The following is a 27,943-nucleotide window of genomic DNA, read 5'->3' on the forward strand; positions in this document are numbered from 1 at the left end:
AATCTACCAGTACTGGAGAAATTTTAAAAAAAAAAGTGGCAAAGTGAGGGGTCAGAACCAGAAAATCAGGAGGAAGAGACTCAGCTGAATGTTGGCCTTGCCCAAGGAGGAGGAAGCCACTTTGGCCAATGAAAGGACCCTTAAAATGAGAGGGTATTGGAACCTGAGACGCCAGTCAGCACAACAGATGCACCAGCCTATTTCAGGGTAGGCGTGAGGTGCCTGCTGACTGTACCAAGCCCTGAGAAGGCAGACTGGTCCAGACTGTCCTGAGAAGAATGCTGGATGCAGAAGCTGACTGGAAAGTTCTACAAGATCATATACTTCGAGTTGGGTCCAGATGGCAGGGTAGAGGGAGCCAGGGGGTATGAAGAAACTCCGGGCTGGGAGAGGATGGGGGGGGGTGAGGCTCATGGGCACAAGAGGAGTCAAACAGAACAATGCTCTAAGTGTCTCCTGGCTCTACAGTGACACCTTGAGAAAGGAGTGACTGGCTTCCAAGAGTGGTGTGGTAGGTCTCTAGGCTCTTTCACAGAGGCCACCAGGTCTCCAGATAAAATTTCAACCTACAGTGGTGTCAGAGTTCACAGGGTACACCTGGGTCGCTCCATCTGTCTAAGGACCCAAGTCCTGAGGTTAGGCCTTATCGATAAACAAGGAGAAGCAGGAAAGGAGGCAGGACAACAAGCTCTCCTCAGTGCCTTCTCAGAGCAGGTGGACGAGGCGAGAGCCCCAGTTCTTGGATGTTCTCACAACAGCTTGTCTGGAGTACACAGCTCAGCCAAAACCAGGGAAATCCACTTCAAGATGGTGGAAGGAGAGGAGCAACTCCTGAAGGCTGTTTTCTTACACATACACACACACACACACACACACACACCACTCACACAGGGCAGCATTCTCCTTCTCCTCTCTCTCTCTCTCTCTCTCTCTCTCTCTCTCTCTCTCTCTCTCATACACACACACACACACACACACACACACACACACACACACACACATGCACACGGCAGCACCCTCCCCCTCCACACACTCTCTCACACACATAAATAAATTTAAATTGAAAAGTCTGTTTGTGCTCAATAAATGCAATCTCCTTTTCTATGGCTGGTTGATTTGTGGCTGTGGACCTGAGTGCACCAAGTGCTGACTCACTTAAAACCACGAACCTTGATCTGTGCCACTAAAGCGAGCAGAGCCACTGAGGCACTAAAGTGCCACTAAAGTGAGCAGAGCCACTGAACCCCTGAAGTACCACTAAAGTGAGCAGAGCCAGTGAACCACTAAAGTGCCACTAAAGTGAGCAGAGCCACTCACCGTCCCCATCAATGTCCACAGAGCAGGCATCCCCCTCTCCGTTGTTGTCTGTGTCAATCTGAGCTGGGTTGTGTACATAGGGGCAGTTGTCACAGCGGTCTCCAACCTCATCCTTGTCATAGTCTAACTGACGGGGATTGAAGAGAAGCTGGCAATTGTCCTAAAAGATACCAGAAGAGGTCGTCAGAAAGAATATGGACCATACATCAGATTGCTCGGTACTTATAAGTAGACAACTAAGAAAAAAGCAAAGGAAATGAGCCGGTTAGCCCTCCACTGGCTCACTGTCAGGTTTAGTGCTGCGTGCACAGCTATCCTGTCCTAGGAGTGTTGAGATTTCCTAGGAGTGCCAGTCTCCTCCACTTCACGGGGATGAGAGAGTAGGTGAGAGAATGGATGGATGAGTGCAAAGGAATGTGAAAATGGGTGGAGGAGTGCACTGAATCTCCCATAGAGCGCCAGCCCTCCGGGAGCTGTGTGAGCCAAGGGTAAAGCCTCCCTTGCGCACCTGTCTCTGGCCTCAGGCACAGCTCACAGGAAGAAATGGAAGCTAATAAAAGGGTTTTTAATGCAATTAAAGGAAGTGAAAGGCGAAAGATGTATATGATCTGAAGAGAAACCAGAGTGTTTGTGGGGAAAAAACAGAAAGTGAAGTTACTGAGCAGTTTCTGTGTTGTACCCGAGGGAGCCCCATGCACCAGCTAACCCACATTTGCAGTGGGAACTGCTCACAGACATGTGTCAGGACAGTTTTGGGGAGCCCTCTCTCCTCCAGCACCTCAGGGTTTGGGAGCAGCACCGCCCTACCTTCTCATCGCTCACACCGTCATTGTCATCGTCCTCATCACAGGCGTCTCCAATTCCATCCTTATCAAAATCCTCCTGCCCGGAGTTTGGCAGTTTGGGACAGTTGTCCTGTGAATTGGGGAGGAATAGCAACCATGAAAGCATTCCATCATGTCCTTCTTTCCAAAACAGGGAATATAAAACAAGACTTACGAAGCCAAGGATATAAATATCTGATACAATTCCTTAGCTAGAAGGACAAGAAGGGCGTCAGAGCCAGCTGGCCTGGACGCGCGCTGTTCTAAGTCCTACCCTGGGATTTACATCACTGCTGCACGTGAGTAAAATACACAAAGAGCCCCATTCTGAGCCCAGGGTCCTCTGGAAAGGATCAGACACCTGGGAGGACAGAGGAGGGTGAGGGGTGCTTGTCCCAGGAGAGGACGGATGCTTAGCATCCTGCTTTGTTTGTTTGTTTGTTTTTTCCCACAGTCCCATGCAATGAACTAAGAGCTTCAGTGTGTATATAAGCTCAGCCCTCACTGGCCAGCAGGTCTCAAAGGAAGAAGACCTTGTATAGGTGTGCACAGCGCATGCTTTGTAAATCCTGCATGGAAATGAAGCTTAGAAAGCAGGGCTAGCCCCACTCCATCCACTTGTGACCCAAACCTGAGCCACAAGGCCCCAACTGTGGAGCCTGTGGAGAGCAGGGCAGGGAAGTGCAGTTTTAGTTTTAACATTAATGCCTTGTGCATGTGCACACATGCGCATGTGCCCATGTACATGCGTGTGTGTATGTGTGTGTATGTGTGTGCATACATTGTGTGTATCTGTGTCTGTGACACATCTCTTTTGAAGCTATTATATTGCTATTTGAAATTCTGTAAATGTTTTACAAACCAGGAGTCATAGCAGCACAGACTGAAGGAAACAGTGTGTGTGAGCATGCATGCGCATGCATGTGTGTATATGTGTATGTGTGTGCGTGCATGTGTGTGCGCACATGTGTATGTGTGTGTGTGCGCGCTCGCATGTGTATGAGATGCTGCCTTGTTTCTGTAACGGTCCTGCTTGTTTAGCCAATATTTGCTATCTGTAGGAAAGAAGAAATTCCTACACTAAAACTCTATCACTTTTAACTTAAAATGAGTGTTAAATATGCACATAATTATGGTTTTAACATGACCTTTTCATGGGAAACCCTGCATTTGGTGGGAAACCCTGCGACCCTTAGACTTGTGAAGCTACAGTGGCCCAGCACTGTATTAACATCTCACGTAGTGGATCAAATGCCAATTCCCCAAAAATGACGGCACCATGCATCTTTGTAAAGCAACACATTTGCTAGGATCTTGCTAAGTGATGCCAAGCAGAAAAGCTTGTCTAGGGCTGTTTCAGTCTCCTACACCTGGGGCCAGGCATGGAATCTGCCTCTCTGCTGTCAAGCCCACGGCCAGTAACAATCCCTGGGATGAAAAGAAAAGGAAGGCAGAGGCCACCTGCGCTCAGTGTTTCAGGCAGATGCATGTGCACACCACGCGTCAGGCAGATGCATGTGCACACCACGCGTCAGACATGTGCTCTCTCATCTCTTCAGTCATGGTAAAATGTCTCAAAGTAGGAAGTTTATGTGGAGTGTGGGTGGGAACAAGATAATTTGGAGTTTCTCACTGTTTAGATCACTGCTCCCAAATTGGCCAGTCTCTCCCGGCAGTGAGTCACTGAGGGGGGACTGGGCGGGAGGGCAGAACCTTGCGCTGACTGAAGAGGACTGGGGGGCAGACCTCTTCACTGATGACGCAGGACAGACAGGCAGAACCCTACCCTGATGAAAAGGGGCCGAGGCACAGCCCGCTATACTGACTGAAAGGACGGAAGTGCAGAACCCTGGCTCCTGGCCTGAGGCGGGTGTGACTCTCACCTTGATGCAGTGGTAGGTGGCGTTGGTAGCACACACCAGGTTGCTGTTGGGCCATCCATCCAGGTCTGAGTCCTCCCCGCAGATGAGCCCATCTCCGGCATAGCCAATCTGGCACTCACACTTGTACATGGGGTCACTGAAGTGGCCCAAGTAGATGCACTCTGCATGCCTGTGGCAGTTGTGAGTCTTGTCCTTGCACGGATTCTCAGGCTCACACACCTGTAAGAGCAAGAACAATATGAATTACAGGCAAGACGGACTAGGGACGGAGGTGGCCACAGACACCCCTGAGAGTGCAGAGGTTCACTGTGGAAGGACCTGGGGAGCCTGGCATCATGCTGGGCTCTTAAAGCACTAGTTCAGGAAGCAGACTTGAGTATTTTTAATGGTTATTTGAGCCAGATAATATTTATTTCTGCGCTTACCATGTGACACCACTTGCCATGGCTTTGTTGTGACCCCCATCCATATCCCAGTGTCCTGGCTTCTGGAAGTGGAGCCTCATTGGATGTGTGTAGTCATCATGGACCCTCTTTTCCTCCTTCCCTCTGTCCCTCCTCCCCCTCCCTCCCTCTCCCTCATGCAATGACAACACAGAGGCATGAACTCCATGCCTGGTCCTCAGTCTTGTATTTCCAGCCTCAAAATTTGTGAGAAATAATTCTCTGTTATCCCTACCCTGCCTCAGATGCTATAGCATCTTAGAACTGACCAAGGCATCATTGCTACCCAGAAGCTCACAAGCCCTTTCTATGAAAACATCTGGATTCCTCTGTGTCAGCAGGAGAGCCCCCCCACCCTCCCGATGAGCAGCGCCTGAGAGGTTCCCCTCTCCAGTCCCCTCCAACAATGCTGCCCTTCCCTCCTATCCCATCTCCACTTGCCTAGACTGAGAAACGCAGGCAAGGCCAGCAGCACTTACTTGTTTTTCCATCCTAGCAGCCTCCAGGCCAACCCCGAAGGGCTGGTTCCCCTTGTAGCGTGGGGGACAAGGCAGGCAGTGGAAGCCGGGGTTGGTGTTGACACAGCGGGAAGCTTTGTTAGTTGAGAAGCAGATATCTGTGACCACGGCACACTGTGAGGACAAACAGAAGTGAGCCTCTCTCCAGATCTCCACAGGACACCCTGATGCCCAAGGCTGAGGTACCAACCTCATCCAGGTCCTCACAATGGGTGCCATTGCCCAGGAAGCCCTCTGGGCAGGAGCCACAGGACCAAGACCCATCGGGGAAGCTGTTGCACTTGGCTCCAGGGAAACATGGGTTGGATAAGCACCCATCTGCACAGAGGATGGGGGACAGGGTTACAACCAGATGCTGCCCATGTGTGCACATACGGGCACACGCATATACACACATTCAAGTGTGTGTGCCCTCTTACCCACCAATGGGGCAACTCCTTTCTCTCTCTCTCTCTCTCTCCTCTCTCTCTCTCTCTCTCTCTCTTGTTCTCTCTCTCTCATGCACACACACACATACACACACACACACACACACACACACACACACACACACACACACACATGCCCCATTACTCACCAACAGGGCAGCTCCTCTTGTTGCACATTTGATGTTCCTTAACATCCCCCACACAGTCTTTCCCTCCATACTGGGGCTCAGGGCTGTTGCAAACACGTGTGCGCTCGCGGATCCCTCCAGCACAGGTAACTGTGCAGGCTGACCAAGGGGACCAGGGGCTCCAACGGCCATCAACTGTAAAGAGAGCCAGGGAGAAGGGCTGGATATGTGATTGGCACAGGCAAGGGCAGAGAGGAAGATGAAGCAGGTACCCTGGCTATTCCAATGTAGTTGAAGAAACTTGTGAGAAGGGAGGGGCTGGCCTGCTATGAGTTTCCACAGCCATGACTCAGGGAATGATACTGATTACAGACTAGCTGATAAACTGCTTTGCCTCTGAAAGAAAAATCCTTACAATCTTTAATAGCCAGAAGCCTGGGTTTCCTTGCAGAGCCTAGCCTCCAATCTAAAGTGCTTTGTGGGACTGATTCTGATGGCACTGGGCAGATGGGCAGTGAAGAGATAGATGGATAGCCTGCTGTGGAAGCAATCCCCCTGCATCCGATGCACTGTGAGAGCCCAGATTCCCAGGGAGGTCCTGGTATACCAAGCAGTGACTGTCTGCTGAGCTGCACCTCAGTACGACTCAGATAAACAGAGCCCCGTCCTGAGACTGAGGCTGTTTGTCTCTGTAGGCAGCAACCTCTGTCCTCTTGACTGACCTGTGCAAGGTACAGAGGAGTTCGGGCTAACTCAGGAAGTCAGGGTATGCAACCGATGACGGGCACTGACGTCAGAGCGACAGAGTAGCCACACCCTCACTCTTGATTAGGTTGGAGCAGGTCTTGGTGACCAGCAGCACCCCTCACTGCTCCCAGCATCACCCACTCACTCGGGCACGGAGCACGCTGGCAGGCCTTGGTCTCCCGGCCGCTGCCCTTGCAGTTCTTGCCACCCATCTGGGGCATTGGCGAGTTGCAGAGTCGTATGCGGGTGACGTTGCCAACTCCACAAGTCACGGAGCACGAAGACCAGGGCGACCAGTGACTCCAGCCACCGTTCTGCCGGACTGACATAAGAAATACAAAGAGGTCAGGGTCTTAGGCTGTGACCCAGGGCTGGGCAATCCCCAAGATCTGCCTTCCAAGATAGTCCCTGTTTCCACTAAAGACTGCATGGCCTTCACCAAGGAGAAAGCGTCTCACATGGCAAAACCTTCCCTGAGGTCACGGCCTCCATACTCCAGCAAATAGCTGCTGTTGCCATACCCACATGGGCGACCGTCCACCCTGCCCTGGACACTCACTTCTTGTATCACATTTGCCCAGGCTGCATGCTCTGGTCTGAATGGAGGGGCCCCGGCAGGTGTTGCTGGTGACATCACAAGACCGGCCTCTCTGCTGGGTCCCAGAGCCACAGGTGACAGAACACTCGGTCCACTCTGCCCACGGAGACCAGTCCTCATCGTCGTCTGCAGCTGGCCAAGAAGATACACGCATGTGAAGTTGTGCCCTCCCTCCCTCCCTCTCCACATGCCCTAGGGAGGTCAGGCACTACAACCATGAAAGGAGTGGGGCCTGCTTTATAGAGAGGGGCTTGGCAGCAAGAGTATTCTCTGGGCAGAGGCCCACCACCTGGGCAAGAGCCTTAAAAGGGAAACCGAGCAAAGCACAGGGAAGTGAGCACTGAGCAGTGAGGACCGAGTCATCCAGTGTGTTTAGGGAAGCTGGTCCACAGAGAGAGGAGATGGCTCCACAACAGAACTCTGAATCTCATCTATAGGAGGCATTTTCAAAGTCACCAAGACGTCATTTCTACATAATGTCTGTTGGCTCATAAGGGATATAACAACATGCCAAACACCACTTGAAACTACAGGCTGCACAGTTTATTCTCAAACACTTTAAACTAAGGAAGAGTCAATGAATAGGCAATTTCTCTAGAATGAAATTTTCACAGACACACAGGGTATAGTGTACCAGTGCTGGGGCCTGGGCTAAGGGTAAAAGCACACAGTAGGTCTCTTAGTAGGTGCCCTTTAGTAGGGGCCTCTCAGTAGGGGTCCCTTTGGATAATGAAGGAAGGGAAAGAAGAGCAGCTGCAGGGACAACACTGAGCGCAGGCAGCCAGAGCATCTAAGCTGCCACACCCAAGCTCTCTGTTGTACCCTTGCCCTCGACAACACAGGGGAAGCAGGCTCAGGCACCCAGCTCTGTGGTAGTAGCATGGCTGTGCTGAGCAAGTCCCTGGGATTCTGGACAAACACCAAAAGGAAAGATCAAGATAAAACCAGAGCACAGGCATCCAGACACTCAGGGGTGATGACTGGGTGGGAGGGCTGCTCACCTTCCCGTACCGGGAAGCCGCAACTGAGCATCACCCGGAGGCCAGACCCAGGGATCCACAGACTAATGGGGCATTCAGCGTGAGGCAGGGATCTGAGGCTAGAGAGGGCAGTGCCTCCGGGCCTCCTTGACACAGGCGCGGCTCTGCCTCCACAGTGCCGGACCTCACAGAACTGGCTTCCCCCTTAGCCCCAGTCTGGGTCACTTGGGCCACATCTCTGCTACTCGAGGTGTCATTGAGTAACAGTCTCTGGATTTTGTGTTTATTTACTGTATTGTGGGTTTCACAGCAACTGTTCAGTCTTTCCTCAGCCCAGGGCTAGCTCCTGACTCACAGTGGCTACTGATACAGGGGCCTTGTTCTTGGCCTGGGAGTTGGAGCTTTGGTCCCTGCAGGGTCACTGGGAGCCTCCTTGTGTGGGATGAGCCAGAAGAGGACAGCTGTAGGCACTTAACTTCTAGAGCTCTCAGTGGCTTCCTGGCCACTGGCTAGTGGCTGAAGTGGGCCTTAGCCACCCTCTCTCCTCCCCTCCACAGCCTGTCTGTAAGGATTTCAGCCTCACCCTCCTCTATTCAAACCACAAAACAAATAAACAGGTGCAATCACTAGGGTGCACAGCATGCCCGCCACAGGGCGACTTACAGTGGGAACAGGATGGACAGCACTCGCCCTCCACAAAAGACGGGTTGGCACAAGTTGCTGGTGAGCAGGTGATTTGATGGCACACTGTTTTAAATTTCTAAAAGTATTAAAGAAAAATTTGGAAAACAGTCATTTACTGTAACAGACATTGTCACTGGAGCTCGATGGGGAACGAACGGGTTAGCAGAAACAGCAAGATGGGGGTTTTTTTTTTTTTGTTTTTTGTTTTGTTTTGTTTTGTTTTTTCTGTCTACAAATTCTACTTCAAATACAGGGTTTGAGCAGACCCAAGGGGACTCTGTCCATGATGATGACATCAGCTTTTGAGTCCTCTGGGTGGTAAAGATGAAGAATGACAGAGAATTTCCAGATTATCCGACATCTGAGGTCAACACACGGCCAGGAAACTAAACCATCTACGTTTTCTTGACAATCACTAGGCTTCCCAGCTGTCTCTGCCGAGCACTGTGGCCCTGTCAGAGACAGGATGGCACCAAATGCCAACTAGAGGACAAAGCCCCATCCCCCACATTCCTCTCCCGCTGCCTGCTGAGGTGTGGGTTCTTCATGCACAGCACAGGCAGGTCGATTTAAGTTACGTTTGTGTTTGCTTGCAAGTCTGAGGCTCTCGTGCTGAGCCTTCCAAGTATCCGAACATCCTTTATACATAATGTGTCTAGCAGGCCATCGCCAGCCACTGGGATCTGGGCGTGTTGATTTGAACATGCCTGCCCTGCGTGTGGCACTTCTGCCTGCAGGAGGACTTCTCTCTGGGACTCACCTTGCAGGTGCATGTGGTACAACTGTCTACAACCCAGGTTTCATTTTCGGCAAAGATCCGGCCCTCCTGCACGCAGGCTGACATGTTTCTTGTCTTCAGAGGGCCCCCAATGAGCTCCAGGAGGAACTGGTTATCACTGGACTGGAAACAGAGGTGAGAGTTAGGACAAGAATTCAACGGGCCACCTCATCGAGGTCAAGCAGCGAAACTGGCAGGTGCAGGTGTAACGCTGCATGAGGACACGAGGGCCTGGTAAAGACAGACCGTACTGCAAACCTGCATTCCGGAGCTTGGTCGCACACACTGTCTGTCTCTCTGGCCTCTCTACCTCTTCTCTGCTCACAGCTAACCATAAGCACTGCCTTCTCAACCTTTGGGCGCCTCATAGATGAAAGCAAAACCACCATTGTGCACAGAGGGCAGATGTCAGGGGAGAGGGAGAGGCCAGTTAATGGGTCCACTCGCTCCTTTTGTTCCGCAGATAGGCTACGACAGACATCGTGTGAGGAGACAGTAGTGAGGAAGAAGACAACCCTAACCTTGGTCATCTCAGCACTCCCCTCAAAGTGAACCAGGGGTAACAGACCTTAGGGACTGGGTGAGTCACGAACCTTCCTACTACAAATACACATGGAAACACACCAGCACTGCGGCTTTGGGCAGCTTCAGGGGTTCACACTTTTCCTTGATCCCTAACTTCGGGCTAAGGGACCCAGACTGGAATAAGTCCCAGCTGTAGACAGGTTGCCAGGCCCTGGCTCAGCACCTTTCATCTCCCCCCTCAAAGCCACAGAACACCCACTCTGGAGCATGTGACCGTGTCCCCTGCTCCCTCACACTCTGGGACGCACATTTAAGTCTGTCAGCCCTACACAGCTGTAAGGCAGAGACATTCCTCCAGCTGCAGGGTGGTTCTCTCAACACGCAGCCCTTCACACAACGTGGATGTTGTTTTTCTCTGGGAGAACCACAGAACCACAGATTTGTTGTGGAGCATTTGTGTCCCCTGGCTGTGTTTTTACCCACAACACTTCTTGCATCGCTCTCTCTCTCTCCTCTCACTAACTTTGTGTAGGCCAGTGCTCCCGAAGGGCCTGACCTGGACATCCCCTCAAGGTGGCTTTCTAATTCGTTTCTCCAAAGTAATGACGCATTAGTCCTCAGAGCCCTGACTAGCTGTCTGGTGAGGCTTCAGGGAGGGCTGGCCCCTGAGGCCTCCCTGACACGCTGCCATCTGCTCCCACTACCCTGGCTTGCCACCTCTACCCTTCACCAGGCACCCACCACTTTCTCCAGGTTCTTGCTCAGCTGGTTCACCATGACATGCAGTCCAGACAGCTCATTCATCATGTTGCTCAGCTCCTCACAGGAGTGTGTACACACTTCCTGTGTCTTCTCCACATCCTGGCCCACCAGATCTGTGGTGATGTGAGGGTTCAGGTGCAGGGTCTCTGTGTGCTCACTGATGGCGTTGACTTCAGCTAAAGGGAAGAAAGCATGATAGGCTGAGCATGTGCTCTGTGGGGTCTGACCCGCGACTGTGAGCGGGTGCCCACTGACCCGGTCAGCGGAGCATGCGCTCTGTGGGGGTCAGACCTGCGATTGTGAGCTGGCGCCCACTGTCAGCGGAGCATGCGCTCTGTGGGGTCTGACCCGCGACTGTGAGCTGGTGCCCACTGACCCGGTCAGCGGAGCATGCGCTCTGTGGGGTCTGACCCGCGACTGTGAGCTGGCGCCCACTGACACGGTCAGCAGAGCATGTGCTCTGTGGGGGTCAGACCTGCGACTGTGAGCTGGTGCCCACTGACCTGGTCAGTGGAGCACAGCCCCTGGAGTGTCACCTCCGCAGCTATAAACCAGCACCCATAAAAAAAAGAAATCTCTGCTTTCTTGGACTGGCCACACGCAGAATTATATCCATAAACACATTTGATGACAACTGCTTCCAGTCAAGATTTACGCTTCACAAGAGGAACCTGTCCTACTTTGTATGCCCATACAGTCCCTTGGCAGGGCAGAGGTCCCGACTAGGAACAGAGAAAGGCAGGGCAAAGCCATGGGAGACAAGCCGTTTGTAATGCAGGAACACATATCACACACCTCAATCTGAGTTGAGGAACGGCGCCTTGTCCTCGTCTTTAACCCCAAGTCTGTTCCTCCAACACATAGTCCCCGTGCTCAGCCCTCCCCTTCACCCTTCACCCCTCACCCTTCACCCCTCACCCCTCACCCTTCACCCTTCACCCCTCACCCCTCACCCCTCACCCTTCACCCCTCACCCCTCACCCCTCACCCCTCACTCCTCACCCTTCACCCCTTCACCCCTCACCCTTCACCCCTCACCCCTTCACCCCTCACCCCTTACCCTTCACCCCTCACCCCTTCACCCCTTCACCCCTCACCCCTCACCCCACACCCCTCATCCCCACCCCTCATCCCCCACCCCTCATCCCCACCCCTCACCCCTCACCCCTTCACCCCTCACCCCTCACCCCTCACCCCTTCACCCCTCACCCCTCACCCCTCACCCCTTCACCCCTCACCCCTCACCCCTCACCCCTCACCCTTCACCCCTCACCCCTCACCCCTCACCCCTCACCCCTCACCCTTCACCCCTCACCCCTCACCCCTCACCCCTCACCCCTCACCCCTCACCCCTTCACCCCTTCACCCCTCACCCCTCACCCCTCACCCCTCACCCCTCACCCCTCACCCTTCACCCCTCACCCCTTCACCCCTCACCCCTCACCCCTCACCCCTTCACCCCTCACCCCTCACCCCTCACCCCTCACCCCTCACCCCTCACCCCTTCACCCCTCACCCCTCACCCCTCACCCCTCACCCTTCACCCCTCACCCCTCACCCCTCACCCCTTCACCCCTCACCCCTCACCCCTCACCCCTCACCCCTCACCCCTCACCCTTCACCCCTCACCCCTCACCCCTCACCCTTCACTCTTCCTATGTCCCATTTTGACCCGAGTGTCCATTCTTGGGGCTTCTTTTAGGAATAAAAGCAAACTTGGGATAAAAACTTCACACCAGAAGCCATCACACCCAGGAAACACTGTTTTCCATGCTCTGCTGCCTAATGGGTCCTCAGGCAGAGCAAAGATGGACACACATGGTCCTGGCACAGTCCCGGGAGTCTGCCTGGGCCGTGTGCACACAGGCCCCTTCATCCTCAAGTTGCTTTGAGGCAAGTCCTCCTCAGCTATGGAAGAGCAAAGGGCTCCCAGGAAGGACGGATGACAGCCATTCACTCCACAACTGAGCGTTAGCACTTGGGCTCAAAATCTTGTTGCAATCCACACGGCTCCTGGGAACTCTTTACTCCCAGTGTACCACTAACCATAAAAAGACAGGGTGATATATGTATTTTTATATCTAGGGGACACTCTTAAATAGTGGGCTTGAGTGGATTTTATTCATCATTTACTTTCATTTGTGTTTTTTTTAACCTTTAGCTTATCTAAGATATTTCTTTTTCGCATCTTAGGGTTAAGCAAAACAAGCCAACCTAGGCCCTGGCTCACCCCTGCCTCTGTCACGATGGGTTTGGACTGATGCTGAACAAATTGGGAGCCAGTCTCTGCCTCCCGTATCTATTCCAGTTTTGGCAGCTGTGAAATTTCAGTGGCTCAGCTTGAAACAGAGATGTTCAAGAAACGTCAAAGAAGCCACACTCTGAGACCAGGCTCAGAGCTCGCTCTCCACATGACTGGAAGCTTCCAGTCTGGCGTGGCCCATGGAGGAGAACGGGAGTCTCTGCCAGCCCCAAGCTCTGAGTGCAGAACTCACAGTGGGTCCAGACTTACGGATGACAGTACAGACATCCAGTCAGTCTATTCCTCCTCCTCATCTTAAGAGAACAGATTTTAACTTCTGTGTAAGTCCAGTTTATTAAGAAGGCTCAGAACTTCCAGAAATGTTTAAGTGTTTCCTTTTAATAGTTCTATGTGCTGTTGACTTGTGACTCTAGCCTAAAATATCCCGTTGAAGAAACCTACATGTTAGAATGTGTTTGGACACCACAAAAGGCATGAATGATCTTGATCGTGAACTGGACTATCTCCTCAGGGCCCCAAAATGGGATTGTTATCCTTAAAATCTACTCAGAACTGATCATCAACAATTTATCATTTTAAGGACTAGGAAGTCTAAACTGCCCAGCAAACTCACTCACAGAAGATCAAAGTACTTGAGCCAAGTCTCCACAGGAGAGCACACACACACACACACACACACACACACACACACAGCGCGCGCGCACACGTGTGCACATGTACACATACACACGCACACACACACATGCACTCGTATTCGTGCACATGTGCACATACATGAGCATGCACACAGGTATGTATATGCACACACATACAGGTGTGCACACACACATGGGTGTACACACATGCATGCACGCACGCATGCACACACCCAGCCCAGAACAACCCATCAGGACAGATCAGAGACTCTTGGTCAGAGCTCACCCACCTGCCTGGCTGTGTTGACAGCCTCTCTTGCTTAGAATATCTTCCACAGAATCTGCAAACACAAGACGGACATTCTGCAGCAAGCCCTGGAGAAGGACATAGGAACAGGACCTCAGGTAAACCATGAGCTCTGTAGAAGCTGATGACACTTTATAAATACAGAACAGAAGATTCAAGCAGCCTAGGTCACCTCTGCTTTACCCAACATGTCTGAAGTCTCTTTATATCAGTTACCCTAGTCCTGTTACTTTGAGCATGTCACTACACACACACACACACACACACACACACACACACACACACACACAAATGCACACAGAGGTTTAGCATGAAAATATTTCTAACTAGGAGAAAGCTAATCTTGAGGAATTAAGAGGCCTAGGGCTGGGCAAGTTTTGCTCCCTGTATGCTCCCAGGTAGACATGCTGGGCTATTTCATCACATGAAACTGGAATGCAGCATCCTTGTTTGTGACTCAAGTCTCAGAAACATCTCCTGTCCACACAAGGTGGCTCCTGGGTCACACAGGAGAAGGAAGCTAATGATGTGCTCTGAATGGGCCAGTCAGCCAGCCATGGCAGCACCTGATACAGAACACTGCCTAGGCCTTTCATGGAGGTAACTCAGCTCTGGCACGCATTTGTTTCCAAGGATAGGAGCATTGACTGCAAGAGAGCGATGACCAAATGCCCCTTCACCTGCAGCGAGAGAGGAGTGTGCACACTCATCAGGAGTTAAAATAGCCTAAGCTGAGTGCCCACTGAGTACATTTTACCCAGAGGACGCACTGTGGGTTATTCTCTGTGGCTATAGACTGACCGGGAGCCATGGCTCGCCTCTGGCAGGCACTGGGAGGAACAGAGTGTGACACTAATGGACCATAGGAAGTCAGAACGCAGCGCTTCAGTATTGATCCCCTGTCAGTGTCTGTCTTCAGGGCAGAGGAACCATGAATAAACCCAAGAAAGCCATTACAACTGAGGCGCGCGCATGGGCCTGCCACTGCAGGTTCTACAGTCCCAATTTTAGAAGGACCCAAACTTCTTCCTCAGTGAGGCGACAGGGAAGTAGCCACTCACGAAGCAGCAGCTCTTCATCGAAGAACTCGGTCCCTCTTTAGTGCCTCAGTTGCCTCATTCCCAAACAAGAGCTAGGTGTGGCTAACTTGGGGTTTCCAGGAACCTTCCCTCAGCACCTGACTCACTCAGGCATCCAAGAACAACATGGCTGAGATGCAGCTCTGCTTCTCAGAGCTTAGGGATGAGTGTTGTATGCATACTGAGTTGACTGTTATGAATATATGTGTGCAGAAGCGTGATGCACACATGTGTGTGCTCAAGTTTGTGCGTGTCCTTTGTGTATATGTATATGTAATTCCATGTGTTTATGAGTGCACATGTAAGTGTCTGTTGTATGTGAGGGTGTGTGGTCATGGTATGCATGCCTTTGCATGCTTGTGCAAGGTGTGTGAGTGTATGGTGTGCTCACATGGTGTGTAAGCAAGTGCATTATACAAGCATGCACTTGTGGTAGGTATATATGCATGCCCACGTGTGATATATTCATACACTTGAGTGTGCACATGCGTGTGAATATCAAGGTATAGGTGTTGCACAAGAGAGCATGTATGATATGTATGAACATGCGTGCAGTATGTACAGGTGTGTAGAGTGTAGACACATGTGCTACAGTGTGTGCTACATGTTTCTCTATGGAAGGATTACACCCCTTCCCAACATGGATGCTACACTGAGTTGCTCCGTGCTGTGAGCTCCCTGCAAAGCTCATACGCACCCTGAAGTGACTCTCTCGAGATGCACCTTTGGCCACATACATCTTGCTCCTGTCTGCTTCCAGCTGCTCATAGAATGGTTCTTCCAGGGTGACACTGTCAATAAGATCGCAGCCTACATACAGGCTGTAGGTCTCGCCGGCCACCTGCACGGTCACGTTCTTCCACTGGGAGTCAGCCAGGCCCACATCCTCCAGGAAGTTGGTATGTTGAGTGCCTTCCACCCAGTAGTTGAGGTCCAAGGTGTCCCCTGGGCCATTGGACACAATCTCAAACTGCCTCTGGGCCGTGCCAGGGCCGTCCAGCACCAGGAGTGTGCCCCGAGACTTGCGGTCCTGCTTCAGCTGGGCCGTGAGGAAGAATCCCTCCTTTCTCCTCGCAAGCTTGACGATCCTGCTGAGGTCATCTGTGTTCACTGGGGGGAGGTAGTCAAACCGTACAAAACGGTAAGCAGGCGCCCCAGGGTCAGGCCCTCGAAACTGCTTGGCACCGATGGTCTTCCGGTTAATGTTGCTGACACTGAAAAGGTCAAATGACGTGTCTTCGCTGTGATCGCCAGCTGCCAAAGGGAACCACAGGGCACAGTTATCCACAGGCTTTCTGGGATGCAGGCTGCAGGGCCATAAGCTCTGTGACACAACACAGAGCCTCTCCGTGCCTCTACCTCCCCCACCCTGGCTGAGTGCTAGCAGCACCCCCATGGTGGTGCTGGAGGCTGGCTTTCTCCAGGGCTACAGTACAGCAAGTGGTCTGGGTCTCCCAGGACCCAGAACATGGCTTCCTCCATAAATGCCAGCACTGTGCACCTGCCCACATCTCACTTTAGACCAGGCCTCTGACCTCTAACCCCTGACCCCTGTTGTTCTTTGTCCAAGATTTGGGCTGGGCACAGCCCCCCTCCTTCATTGTGTGATTAGGGAAGAGGGGGGCGGAAAAGAGGGGACCTTTGACTTTGTTGCACATAGGATCTATATAAGTCCTAGGCTGCATCCTTGGCATGACACTCTCCTTTAAACGTAGACACCTTTTCATTTCTACAGATGTGCGTGGGTGACTGATAAATAGTGTGCACTACAGGTCAGGGTCTGAGACAACATGGGCCTTATGAAGTCAGTGAGTGTTCGAAGTCACCATCCAGCTGCCAGTGAGAAAAGTTACCAGATCTTACCAAAATTAAAACAGGCTCAACAATTCAAAGCAATACACTGATTGATTAGAAGGCAAACACAGAGCCTCTCGTCAAGTGCCTGGTAACCGATGGCACAGGATACACTACTGCTTATAGAGGCTCAAACACCGTCACTTTTATAAAGATATTGACAACCACACAACTAAAACAATTAGAATCTGTGGCCACTGCTACCAAAATTGGCAGTCTGGGTTTTATAAATTATTTTATAAATTATAATAACACGCAGAGGCCAAGCCGTGTGAAGCGAGTACCTCACCACTAGGTGTACTGCGCTGGTCTCTCTTCCTAATTCCCAAAAGACAGTCTCTTGGTACTAGAGCCACTCCAAAGTCCACAGATTTTTTTTTTTTTAATCTACAAACATGTTTAAGAAAGCTTCATGTGCAGAGAGCGGTGGTGCACACCCTAATCCCAGACAAACCTCTGTTGAGTTTGAGGCTGGCCTGGTCTACAAAGCAAGTCCAGGAGAGCCAAGGCTACACAGAGAAACCCTGCCTTAAAAAAGGAACAAAAAAACAAAAACCAAAGAAACAAACAAACAAACCAAAGGAAGAAAGCAAGCTTCATGTGTGAGATGACCTCAGCTGCTTGCTGTCTCTGGCCTGCAGCTAAGGCACACTGCAAACAGCGACACGGTTACATCCATACTTACCATAAGCTCTTGGCCCCACGCCCAGAGCCAGCAGGGCCAGTGCCCAGAGCATCCTGTCTCCACCCGTGACACTTAGAAGAAAACCAGTCTCGTGGGTGATGATTGCACAGCTGCAGCCCGAGTGTCACTGGGAAGCTTGCTCACGTGACCTTTGAAAAACAGTTTTCACACGAAAATCAGAAGCAAATGCATCTGTGGGAAGCAAAGCTCTAGACAAGAAACTTCCTTTCCAGCGAGGTTCTCCCAAAGGCTACTAGCTTTTACCCCACTAGACACTGAGCTGAGGGGCTCTTAAGCCTTCTGGCTGTGCCATCACCATGACAACTTAGGGTTCCTGTGCCTGGGACTGTCCCTGCTCTTTGGAGGAGCAAGAGGAGGCTATGCCAGGGCATTGTTTCCGAGAGACTCTGAGAAGACCAGCTGCCAAGACCTGGACCCCTGGCAGATATCCTTGGGGTGAGAACGTTCTGCAAAGGCATTCTATACAAATATCCAGGAAAACCAGTCATGCATAACTTAATTAAACACAATCAATGCTAACTGCATTTCAAAGTTAGGAGCAAACTGCATTTTTCTTAGGACAAGCAGAAACTTTTACTCAGCAAGGATTTCACCCTAATTTTTTTATTCTCCCGCAGGCCTGTTTTTCCATTCTCAGGGATTCTAAGTTGGCTCAGCAGAGTCTGGATCAGAAGTCAGGAGGCCTGGCCTGAAGCCTGGCTCCTCTGTTAACTCCTTCCCGGCTTTTCTGTCCTCAGGTCTTAGCTTCCCATCCAAGAGGAGTATGAAGCAATGGCCCAGGTTCTGTTCCATGTCACACCCTGCTCTGTGGAAACTGACCCATACAATAGAGTCCCTCATCTCTGTTAGGTGGCTAAAATGGTTTAGCTTCTCATTGACAAGGACATCCAAGCAGTCCTCTCTCTAGTACACTTTGATACATTGGAAACCGTGCCCCCTACAAAGGAAAAGTTTCCTCCCCAGAGGAAAGCAATGGGCACACCCTCAGTCCCCTGGTCCTGACCCCCACAGCACTCCTCAAGGTCCATCTGCTGGGTGCTAGGTCAAGCCGCTGGAGGCAGGCAAACATACCGTCTCCCCTGACCTCTACCACCAGCTTTTCCACTCAATTTTTCATCCTCTGACTCAGTTTCCTTCTCTGTGCCTTGAAAAAGACTGACTCTTAAAACATCTGCCTATCTGGGGTGCTACAGACAGACCCTATGCAAATGAATATCCAAGGAACCAAGGCCTCCAAGGCTCCTAAGGCCATGTCTTGAGGTGGCATTTCTCTGAGAATTCGAGTGCCACGCGACACTGTCCTGTGCTTTAGAGAATCTCCGGAGTTCACACCTGAAGGCTCCAGTCTGTCCTGTCCCTGAGTCCCTAACAAACTGTGACCCACAGGACATCTGCCCTTAAACCCCATCCCCAGTGTTCACCTCCTCCTAGGGACAGTTGCAAGATGCTGGCTCTCCAAAAGCAAGTCCCATCTCAAAATGACATTTTTATAGCTCAAGGTGACTGGCACACATACAAGCAGAGTACATTGAACTGTGTTTTGGTAAAATTCAACCGCAATCCAGGGTGTCACAAAGAATAGGTAGTCATTAATAAGATCCCATCTCATATTGCCACTGTCCCCAAACCAAAAAAGGACAAAGGTGTGAGTAGTATTTGGTCCAAGCCTCCTGGCAGACAGACAGACAGACAGACAGACAGACAGACAGACACACACACACACACACACACACACACACACACACACACACACACACACACACACTACTCCCCTGTGCCCAAGCCTCTCCCTGACCACAAGTCCACACTGCAGGTTTATGGCTTTTATGAAAGTTTTCTGCAACTGGCTATTATCTCAACTTATATAGTCCTCATACGAGTTTGCCTCACAGCAACAATCTAAGTGAAAGTGCTTTGCGGGGCGGTCTCTGTGCCCCTTCAACTCCTACTGTTGTGCCTCTCTCCCCACCACACCACTTTCTTTTAGCTGCCCCAGGCTAACGGCTCTTTTTGTATGCTAATTACACAAGCAAACACATTCCCCTCAGTGCCCCACCCCACCCCATACATTATAATGACAGCAACACTTGTTCATCTGTTAATGAAGTTTAGAGTCGGGATCCTTATAATCCCTCTAATTATTTTCACATTTTCAAGGGTCCTTCCACATTCCTTCCCCAGCTTTCTCCTTCTTAACAAGCTTCACAGGAGAAACTTCTTATTCTGAAGTAGAAAATGTCAGTGAGTCTCTCCCACTCAGCATCCCAGCAATGAAGCCAGACCCTCACTTCACTGGGCTCCTGCTGTGGGAGGCGGGGGATGAAGACAGCACTGAAGTTCCTGGCAGGTCCCTAACTATGCAGGGCAAACCTGGCGTGAGGAAGCCACTCTGCCAGGCATCAGAGGCCACACGTGCATGGCCCCGGTCCCTCTAGCCTCCAGGAAACCTTCCTAAAAAAAAAAAAATCACAGCCAATGAAATGTCTTAGAAATAAAAAGGTACCTGGTGTGTTTGGAAATGGGTGAAGACCGACGCCGACGTCAGTGTTCAGAGTCTGTCCTGAGGGGGACTAGCTGCCACTGGAGAGGAGTGCCCTGGTCAGGGAGGCTGCAGACGGCGGTGGCTGACGCTCTCTCTGCCTTCAGGCAGTGACTGGCTCCTTTATACGCCTTTCCCCCAAGTGGTCTGTCAATCAGACACACTCGCGGAGGCACGTTTAATTCATTCTTTCGAAGGAGTGTCATAATTCCTCCTCTGGTCTCACCATTTGCTCAAAGTACCTGACTACCCAGTCCAAATCCAGCCCCTCTGAGCTGAGGCCCCTCCTACAAGTGTAGCCAGGCTTTCCAGACAGGGGCTGGGGGGAGGAGTCAGACAAGAGGGGCAGGCAAGGCTCACTTTTCCTGTCTTCTCTCAGGAAATAAAATGCTATAAATAAAACCAGCAAGATTGGCTAGGACTCCCCGTTTTGCTGAGGAGAAAAAAAAAATACCAATTCTATGCTTTCAAATTACCTAAAGTGATACTGGTCTTTCTAAACTAAGTGAATAGCAAGTGAAAAGACAGAGGGCAGATGGTTAAGTTTACCACCGTGCTGTGGACATTACTATATTCAAAGAATTGATTTTGTCGAATGCAAACGAGAATTTACCCTAAAAGAGAGCCCTCCATTTCATCTCCAATCCTAGGAAGTTGCCCCTCTTCTAGGGAGAACAGGGTTTTAGTTAAAACTCACTTCATCTGTTCAGACAAGACCTTGCAACTCAATCCACTCAAATCTCCCTGAGAGAGCCTAGTCCTCAGCCAAGTGTTGCGGGAGCACCTTGCCCAAGAGTGGGAGCACCCTGCAGTCAGAAGCAGTTGCTCATGGCTGACGAGACGGGTGGAGGCAGGTTAGGGACTCCGTGAAAGTAAGGACAGAAACTGATGCCTTGTCACACTCTGAAATTTATGCCATCCAAGCCAGAGGGACAGGATGTGAGCACAGGGAACAGAAGGGCAGAGTCAGGGTGGACGATAGCTGGATGAGATGGGGTCACCACCAAGGAAGACAGCCAGCAGGGAAGTTGTGATGGGGAGGGGTGTGAGGGGTGGTGATGAACTAGAGCCCAGAGCCCTTGCTTGGGCTTCATTCATGCTTTGCAGATGGCACTCAGAGTCTTCTTGACATTTATCCAGGTTGACACAGGCTTAGTTAAACAACAGGAGAGAGGGAGAAAGAGGTTAAATGGAGAAAGTGCTTAGCTGCTGCCTGCTCTTTTTTTTTTTTTTAAGACTTATTTACTATTATGTATACAGTGCTCTTCCTGAATGTACACCTAAAGGCCAGCAGAGGACACCAGATCTCATTATAGATGGCTGTGAGCCACCATGTGGTTGCTGGGAATTGAACTCAGGACCTCTGGAAGAGCAGACAGTGTTCTTAACCTCTGAGCCATCGCTCCAGCCCCTCTGCTTCCTGTTCTTGGTGAGGACTTAACCGAAGTGTTTTGTCACTCGCTGTGCAGCCAACACCACCACAGGAGAAAACCCTGCTGGTGTCCGGTCCCTGCATCTTTGTTGGAGTGAAGGAAGCTGTGTAGGGCAGGGGGAGGGGAGGCTGCAGTTGGAAAAGCCAGGTTTTTTTTTCCCCTTCATAAGAAATATCATCAGTTCCTGGACCAACAACATGGCTCAGAAGTGAAGGCACCTGTTACTCACAGCCTGAGCTCGAACTGTTGACCTCAGTGGAACAGGTGGAAAGAAGAAACTCACTCCCACAAGTTGCCCTGTGACATATGTGGGACACATATGTGTACACACCCAGATGCATGCATGTACTTCCCACACACAAATCAGTCAACCAAATACAAGTTTTTAAGTGAGTATTATTTTCTGGCTTACAAAGGGACTAGCCTCTAACAGTACATGAATCTTCTCTGAAGGAAAACGTGTTGCTTTGAGTCACTTAATTGATGACAAAAAAATCTTCATTTTAATAAAAATATTTAGACTCAAATTCATATTTGGATTCAAAGCCTAAAGGGAAAGGTCGCCAGGTTCCCTGAAGAGGCTCAGTGCCCCTTCACTGGCTCTTCACAGGCTCAGAGCAGCCCCCTGCTGCTCACAGAGTGGTACCTTCTGTGGCAGAGATTCCAGGGTGGAGCAGAGGGCCTAGGGTATGGGCAGGGCAGGCACATTCCACAGCGTACCCAGCCTACAGGGCTCTGTGCTGCTGCTAAGGCATAGAAAGATTTCACCTTTGAGAAATCTCCCACAGTCAATACAGGCTGACTGAAGAGGTGACATGGGCTGATAGTGCGTGCAGCATCGGAAAGGCCAGAGACAGCCCAGACAGTGTAATAGAACCAGTGTTGGAGTGAAAAGGGTAGCGATTGCTGAGGGTCATGGGTGAGTCCAGCTATGACCTCAGGAATACCGCGTGCAGGAAGCCATGGTGCTGGCTGGTTGACATTGACCCTCATGGGCCCACTATAGGACAAAGGGGACCTAACTTCTTAGTGTCCAACAGAGACAGAAGGGGGGATCATTGGACAGCCAGGGTTCTCCAAGTGCCTGTAGACATCTGTGAAACATGCTGAGAGACACAGAAAGCGGTGGGCAGAGGAAAGTCTGAGGGACTGCATCCCCTGGACCCTATGGATGTTAATTTGCTGGGACCAGAGTCTGAATGTAGAAGAAAATTAAGATGAGGTCATGCTCAAGGAAGTCGGCCCTCGCCAGCTGCTTCTGCCCTTATTTGAAGTGAGAAAATTTAACCCAGATAAGAATGGTACTGACAGAGAGAGCCGCCCATCTGCGGGCGCCCACGGCAGGAACTGAGCACTGTAAGCCACAGCAGAATCCTGCCAGGGTGCTCGGTTCTGTGCCGAGTTTTCATTGGGTCTTTTCCGTGGATGCGCCGCTAATGCTTTCTGTGAGTAACTGGAACTGTCCAAAGTGGCCATTGGTGGGCCCTTCCCTAGGTCTGGCAGAGAACCCTCAGCCAAGCTGCTCATGTTCTGGCAAGCATCCACACTGCCTACCTAGCAAGCTGGTGATGTCGTGCGCTTTACAATCATCCTAGGGACCCTCCAGAAGCCTCGGGGGATCAATACGTGCCTGAAGATGCCTTTCAGCCATGATCACTCCAGAACACTCCAGAAAGCCTACGGTGGTGAAGTGTACATAACAGTGCAGTTATGTTCACGCAGCCCAGAGGAAAGCATTTCCCTTGGCGGCCCAACAGAGGGGCTGTGATTGGTACAACGCCATCTTTTATTATCATCAAGAGCTGGCCTGTGACTGATCCAAACAGCCTTGTCATGTCCCTTTCTGATTACACGAGCAGGTTCACTTTTCAAGTCAACTGGAAGATGACGCACTTCCATGCTGTCCTGGTACTGAAAGCGGGCCCAGTAACAAGTCTGCTTCCAAGTGGTCTTGACTTTGTTTACTTTTGATTTTGTCAAAAAACAAGACAGCCTGCACTGGAAACACAAAGAAGAGATCACAGAGAAGTAGCAACGGTAGGGGCAGAGCCAACCGTGGGGCACAGAGAGGCAAGAAGGCATCTCAGAAGAGTGCCAGAGAAGTGGCCAGAGGCACGGCCTGCATGAACAAAGATGTCAGAAACCATGAAAGCACAAAGAAGATGGTAACGGAAGCTACAGCGGCGTTCCTGATCCAGGGAGCTGCCAAGCCTCAAGGCCAAGGGTCCTGACATTCAAGCCTCAAGAACTGTGACACTTGCTGCCATTAGGAGCCATGGGTCACAACAGAGAAGGCTTGAGAGCTGTAACACTAAGTGGTTCTGATTGTGTCTCCTCCAGCAGCTGCTAAGGGTCAGAGATCACTCCAGCTGGCCCCTGGCCACTGACAACCGCCACCTAGGGCAGTAGGAAGACTCCAGCCTGAGTCTCCGGCCTCAGAACCAGGAGCATGACTGTAAGCCCCACGCAAGTCTGTCATCTCCGGTGCTGAGGAGCTTTCGACATTCATGAGGCCCGCAGTAGACAAGGACCCAGGCAGCGGATGGTACCAAGAATACATGGGAAAAAGCAGGGGGGCTCTGGAGTGGTGTGTGCTTGGTCTGCGTATCATCAAGGGCTTCTTGGAACGCCAAGCCCACAGGAGACAGGAGTGGTCCCTAGGCATTCTGGTTGGAGCCTGGCCTAGTCGCACCGTGACTTCGGACTTCTGGCACCCCCAGAACTATGGGACAGTTTGTTGTTGTTGTTGTTGTTGTTGGGGTTTTGTTTTTGTTTTGTTTTTTGTCATTTAACCCTCACCTGACAGATGCTGCTCGACAGACACCGCTCTTGATAGCCGTACAGCCTCACAGATACCTTGCCTCAGGCTCGGTACTTCAGATAGTGTTTAAAAGCTACCGTTATAATACAACACAGCTAGAATACTGGGAATGCCCACCACGGAGGCCAGGTCCCATGGACTTACACCATCGTAGTCCAGACCCGGAAGGAAAAGCGCGGCAGCCGGTGATGAGGACCTAATGGCAAGGGTGAAGCCGAGACAACGGGGCAGTGAGTGGGGAGGAGCGGCAGGAGGGACGACGGCATCCCACACAACCCTACTGTGCACCCTTCCTAAAAGCAGGACAAAACCTTATACCAATGCAGGGCACATAGGAGGCGTTGGTCATGAAGCAAGAGGTTCTGGCAGGCTCACAAGATGAGCTATAATCATAAAAGCTCTGCCCCGGAGCTGGAGGTCAGTGTGATCTCCACAGGCGACAAAGTCAGCCCGCCAGATGAATGCTTTCCGAACACGGGCATCGGGCGCCCACGTGTGGCTGGACTGTGACCCCCAGAAGGAAGAGCCCGAGGTCATCTTCTGAGAGCAGCAGAGATAGTGTGGACAGGACATGGAGCAAGCCAGGAGCCAGGAGGAAGTACCAGATGGGGCTGTGGGCAAACACCCTTCAGATCCCGAGACTGCGCTGAGCGTTATTGGAGACCGGCCTACCCAGTGATGGGCTACGTTTGGTTCTGAGCTGAGTGTTCACGTGGCTTAGCATGAAGACACTCATAAGGGAGGGATAAGATGGTCTCCTTCTTACCTGGGGCCCACTGTGCTTAAAGGGAGGCAGGTACCCAGCTCTGCAGCCTGGTCTGGGTCTTCACCAGGAAGTGCATTTCTTCTCACAGTGTGCTCACCTTGGGCAGGACCTAGTGTCTGAGGCTGCAGCCACTGTGGGCAGACGAAGCATAGTTCCAGGACTCTGGAAAGAGGTCAGAAGTCCAAAATTGAGAACCTGGGTCCTGATTACCAACTGTTGTCGAGGATCATGGTTCCCGAGAGGCACTGTGGGGATCTAGAGCAAATGAAAGATGAAGTTTTGGAGTGGCGGGGCTGTGTTTGAAGAGCAAGAGACGGCCAGTGGTGAGAGGAGCCTGGAAGAGGAGCGAGATAGCTGGAGCCTGGCCCCAAGGGCGCCCGATCCACTTACCCAGCGGTGCAGGGGGCACTCCGGAAGCTGGGGTGCAGAGACTCGGTGCCATAGTGGGAGTGGACGCAAGATTTGCTTCTCGTTGTATGTTGAGGCTTATGTGGTACTAGGCTTGTGCTTGGTGGAAGCACCTAGGTCACTTTGCAGGTGGCACCGGCTGATGCTGGAAGCCACTTCATAGATTTAGAATATGAGCAAGTCCACTGTGAGTGCTCGGCTTGGCCATTGACTGAATATAGACGGGCAGGAGGCCTTGGAGTAGACAGGGCCACACAGGAGACAGGAGAGCCACACAGGAGAGCCACACAGGAGAGCCACACAGGAGAGCCACACAGGAGAGCCACACAGGAGGGCCACACAGGAGAGCCACACAGGAGACAGGAGAGCCACACAGGAGGGCCACACAGGAGGGCCACACAGGAGAGCCACACAGGAGAGCCACACAGGAGGGCCACACAGGAGGGCCACACAGGAGAGCCACACAGGAGAGCCACACAGGAGGGCCACACAGGAGGGCCACACAGGAGACAGGAGAGCCACACAGGAGAGCCACACAGGAGACAGGAGAGCCACACAGGAGGGCCACACAGGAGGGCCACACAGGAGAGCCACACAGGAGACAGGAGAGCCACACAGGAGGGCCACACAGGAGACAGGAGAGCCACACAGGAGAGCCACACAGGAGAGCCACACAGGAGACAGGAGAGCCACACAGGAGAGCCACACAGGAGACAGGAGAGCCACACAGGAGGGCCACACAGGAGGGCCACACAGGAGAGCCACACAGGAGACAGGAGAGCCACACAGGAGGGCCACACAGGAGACAGGAGAGCCACACAGGAGAGCCACACAGGAGACAGGAGAGCCACACAGGAGAGCCACACAGGAGACAGGAGAGCCACACAGGAGGGCCACACAGGAGAGCCACACAGGAGACAGGAGAGCCACACAGGAGAGCCACACAGGAGACAGGAGAGCCACACAGGAGGGCCACACAGGAGAGCCACACAGGAGACAGGAGAGCCACACAGGAGAGCCACACAGGAGACAGGAGAGCCACACAGGAGGGCCACACAGGAGAGCCACACAGGAGACAGGAGAGCCACACAGGAGAGCCACACAGGAGACAGGAGAGCCACACAGGAGACAGGAGAGCCACACAGGAGACAGGAGAGCCACACAGGAGAGCCACACAGGAGACAGGAGAGCCACACAGGAGACAGGAGAGCCACACAGGAGAGCCACACAGGAGACAGGAGAGCCACACAGGAGGGCCACACAGGAGAGCCACACAGGAGACAGGAGAGCCACACAGGAGAGCCACACAGGAGACAGGAGAGCCACACAGGAGACCCACACAGGAGACAGGAGAGCCACACAGGAGAGCCACACAGGAGACAGGAGAGCCACACAGGAGAGCCACACAGGAGACAGGAGAGCCACACAGGAGAGCCACACAGGAGACAGGAGAGCCACACAGGAGACAGGAGAGCCACACAGGAGGGCCACACAGGAGAGCCACACAGGAGACAGGAGAGCCACACAGGAGAGCCACACAGGAGAGCCACACAGGAGAGCCACACAGGAGGGCCACACAGGAGGGCCACACAGGAGGGCCACACAGGAGAGCCACACAGGAGAGCCACACAGGAGAGCCACACAGGAGGGCCACACAGGAGGGCCACACAGGAGGGCCACACAGGAGGGCCACACAGGAGGGCCACACAGGAGACAGGAGGGCCACACAGGAGGGCCACACAGGAGACAGGAGGGCCACACAGGAGGTCCACACAGGAGGGCCCACAGGAGGGCCCACAGGAGAGCAGAGGGGCAAAGGGAGGGGAGCAGTGTGCACTAAAAGTTCCAAGGGTTTGCTTCCTGTAATGAGGACCATGTCAGTGTCTGGTCAACACCAATCCCTCCTTCATGGAGTTTTCTAGCTACTGGATCCAAGTCATGGATCCAAATCAGATTGAGACTTAGCTACGTGGGCAGGGAAAATGGGACACCCAAAAACCCAATACATGGGGTGAGAAGAAACATCTTCATGTAGGTTCAAACCCCACATGCTAACAGAGCAGCCCAGACAGGAAGCACAGAGGATGCTCAGGCGGCACCTACGTGGTCATGACTGTGCTTGTTCATATCTGCCACTCTGCCATTCTCAGACACAGGATAAAGATGGAGTTAATCATCGCCAGAAGAACAAAAAGGGACCAGGATGACAGTGAAGGTGTCTAGTGACAGGGCCCTGGATTTTCTCTGCCGTCAAAGATTACAGGAGTTAAAACAGTGTCTTCTCTTATTGTGCAGAATTCTAGAGATGGAAGCAAAGAAATGGTGGACTTGGCGCCTGCCTGTGCAACTCAGCAGGATCGTGCCTCAGAAAGGAGAAAAAATGTCAGACAGGATGCATGCGTAGCAAGCAGGGAGGTGAGCCCTGCCGGTCTGTCCCAGCATCCAGAGGCTCCATTCACAGGGCGTATCTGAGCATCCACCAGGGACTATGAGTGCAAGGGCACAGGGGATTTGGGC

The 27,943-nt window shown here is 52.0% G+C and overlaps 1 protein-coding gene across 1 annotated transcript in view; it reads right to left on the bottom strand.

The window, feature by feature from the left end:
* THBS2 (thrombospondin 2) overlaps nucleotides 1–20,234 on the bottom strand; it is a 29,048-nt gene extending 8,814 nt beyond the window's left edge. Inside the window, exons 1-15 of the mRNA XM_084777463.1 lie at nucleotides 19,963–20,234; nucleotides 17,439–17,587; nucleotides 15,597–16,153; nucleotides 13,804–13,888; nucleotides 10,595–10,791; nucleotides 9,311–9,451; nucleotides 8,530–8,626; nucleotides 6,848–7,018; nucleotides 6,434–6,610; nucleotides 5,563–5,736; nucleotides 5,176–5,303; nucleotides 4,947–5,099; nucleotides 4,025–4,243; nucleotides 2,125–2,232; nucleotides 1,318–1,477 (exon numbers count right to left, since the gene is read on the bottom strand). Of these exons, the coding sequence (XP_084633589.1) occupies nucleotides 1,318–1,477; nucleotides 2,125–2,232; nucleotides 4,025–4,243; nucleotides 4,947–5,099; nucleotides 5,176–5,303; nucleotides 5,563–5,736; nucleotides 6,434–6,610; nucleotides 6,848–7,018; nucleotides 8,530–8,626; nucleotides 9,311–9,451; nucleotides 10,595–10,791; nucleotides 13,804–13,888; nucleotides 15,597–16,153; nucleotides 17,439–17,490 (2,419 nt within the window). The 5' untranslated portion in view covers nucleotides 17,491–17,587; nucleotides 19,963–20,234. The remainder of the gene's footprint in view (nucleotides 1–1,317; nucleotides 1,478–2,124; nucleotides 2,233–4,024; nucleotides 4,244–4,946; nucleotides 5,100–5,175; nucleotides 5,304–5,562; nucleotides 5,737–6,433; nucleotides 6,611–6,847; nucleotides 7,019–8,529; nucleotides 8,627–9,310; nucleotides 9,452–10,594; nucleotides 10,792–13,803; nucleotides 13,889–15,596; nucleotides 16,154–17,438; nucleotides 17,588–19,962) is intronic.
* Between the last annotated feature and the right edge of the window lie 7,709 nt (nucleotides 20,235–27,943).

Source organism: Acomys minous, assembly GCF_964271855.1.
Source record: "Acomys minous genome assembly, chromosome: 3".
NCBI classification, from domain to species: domain Eukaryota; kingdom Metazoa; phylum Chordata; class Mammalia; order Rodentia; family Muridae; genus Acomys; species Acomys minous.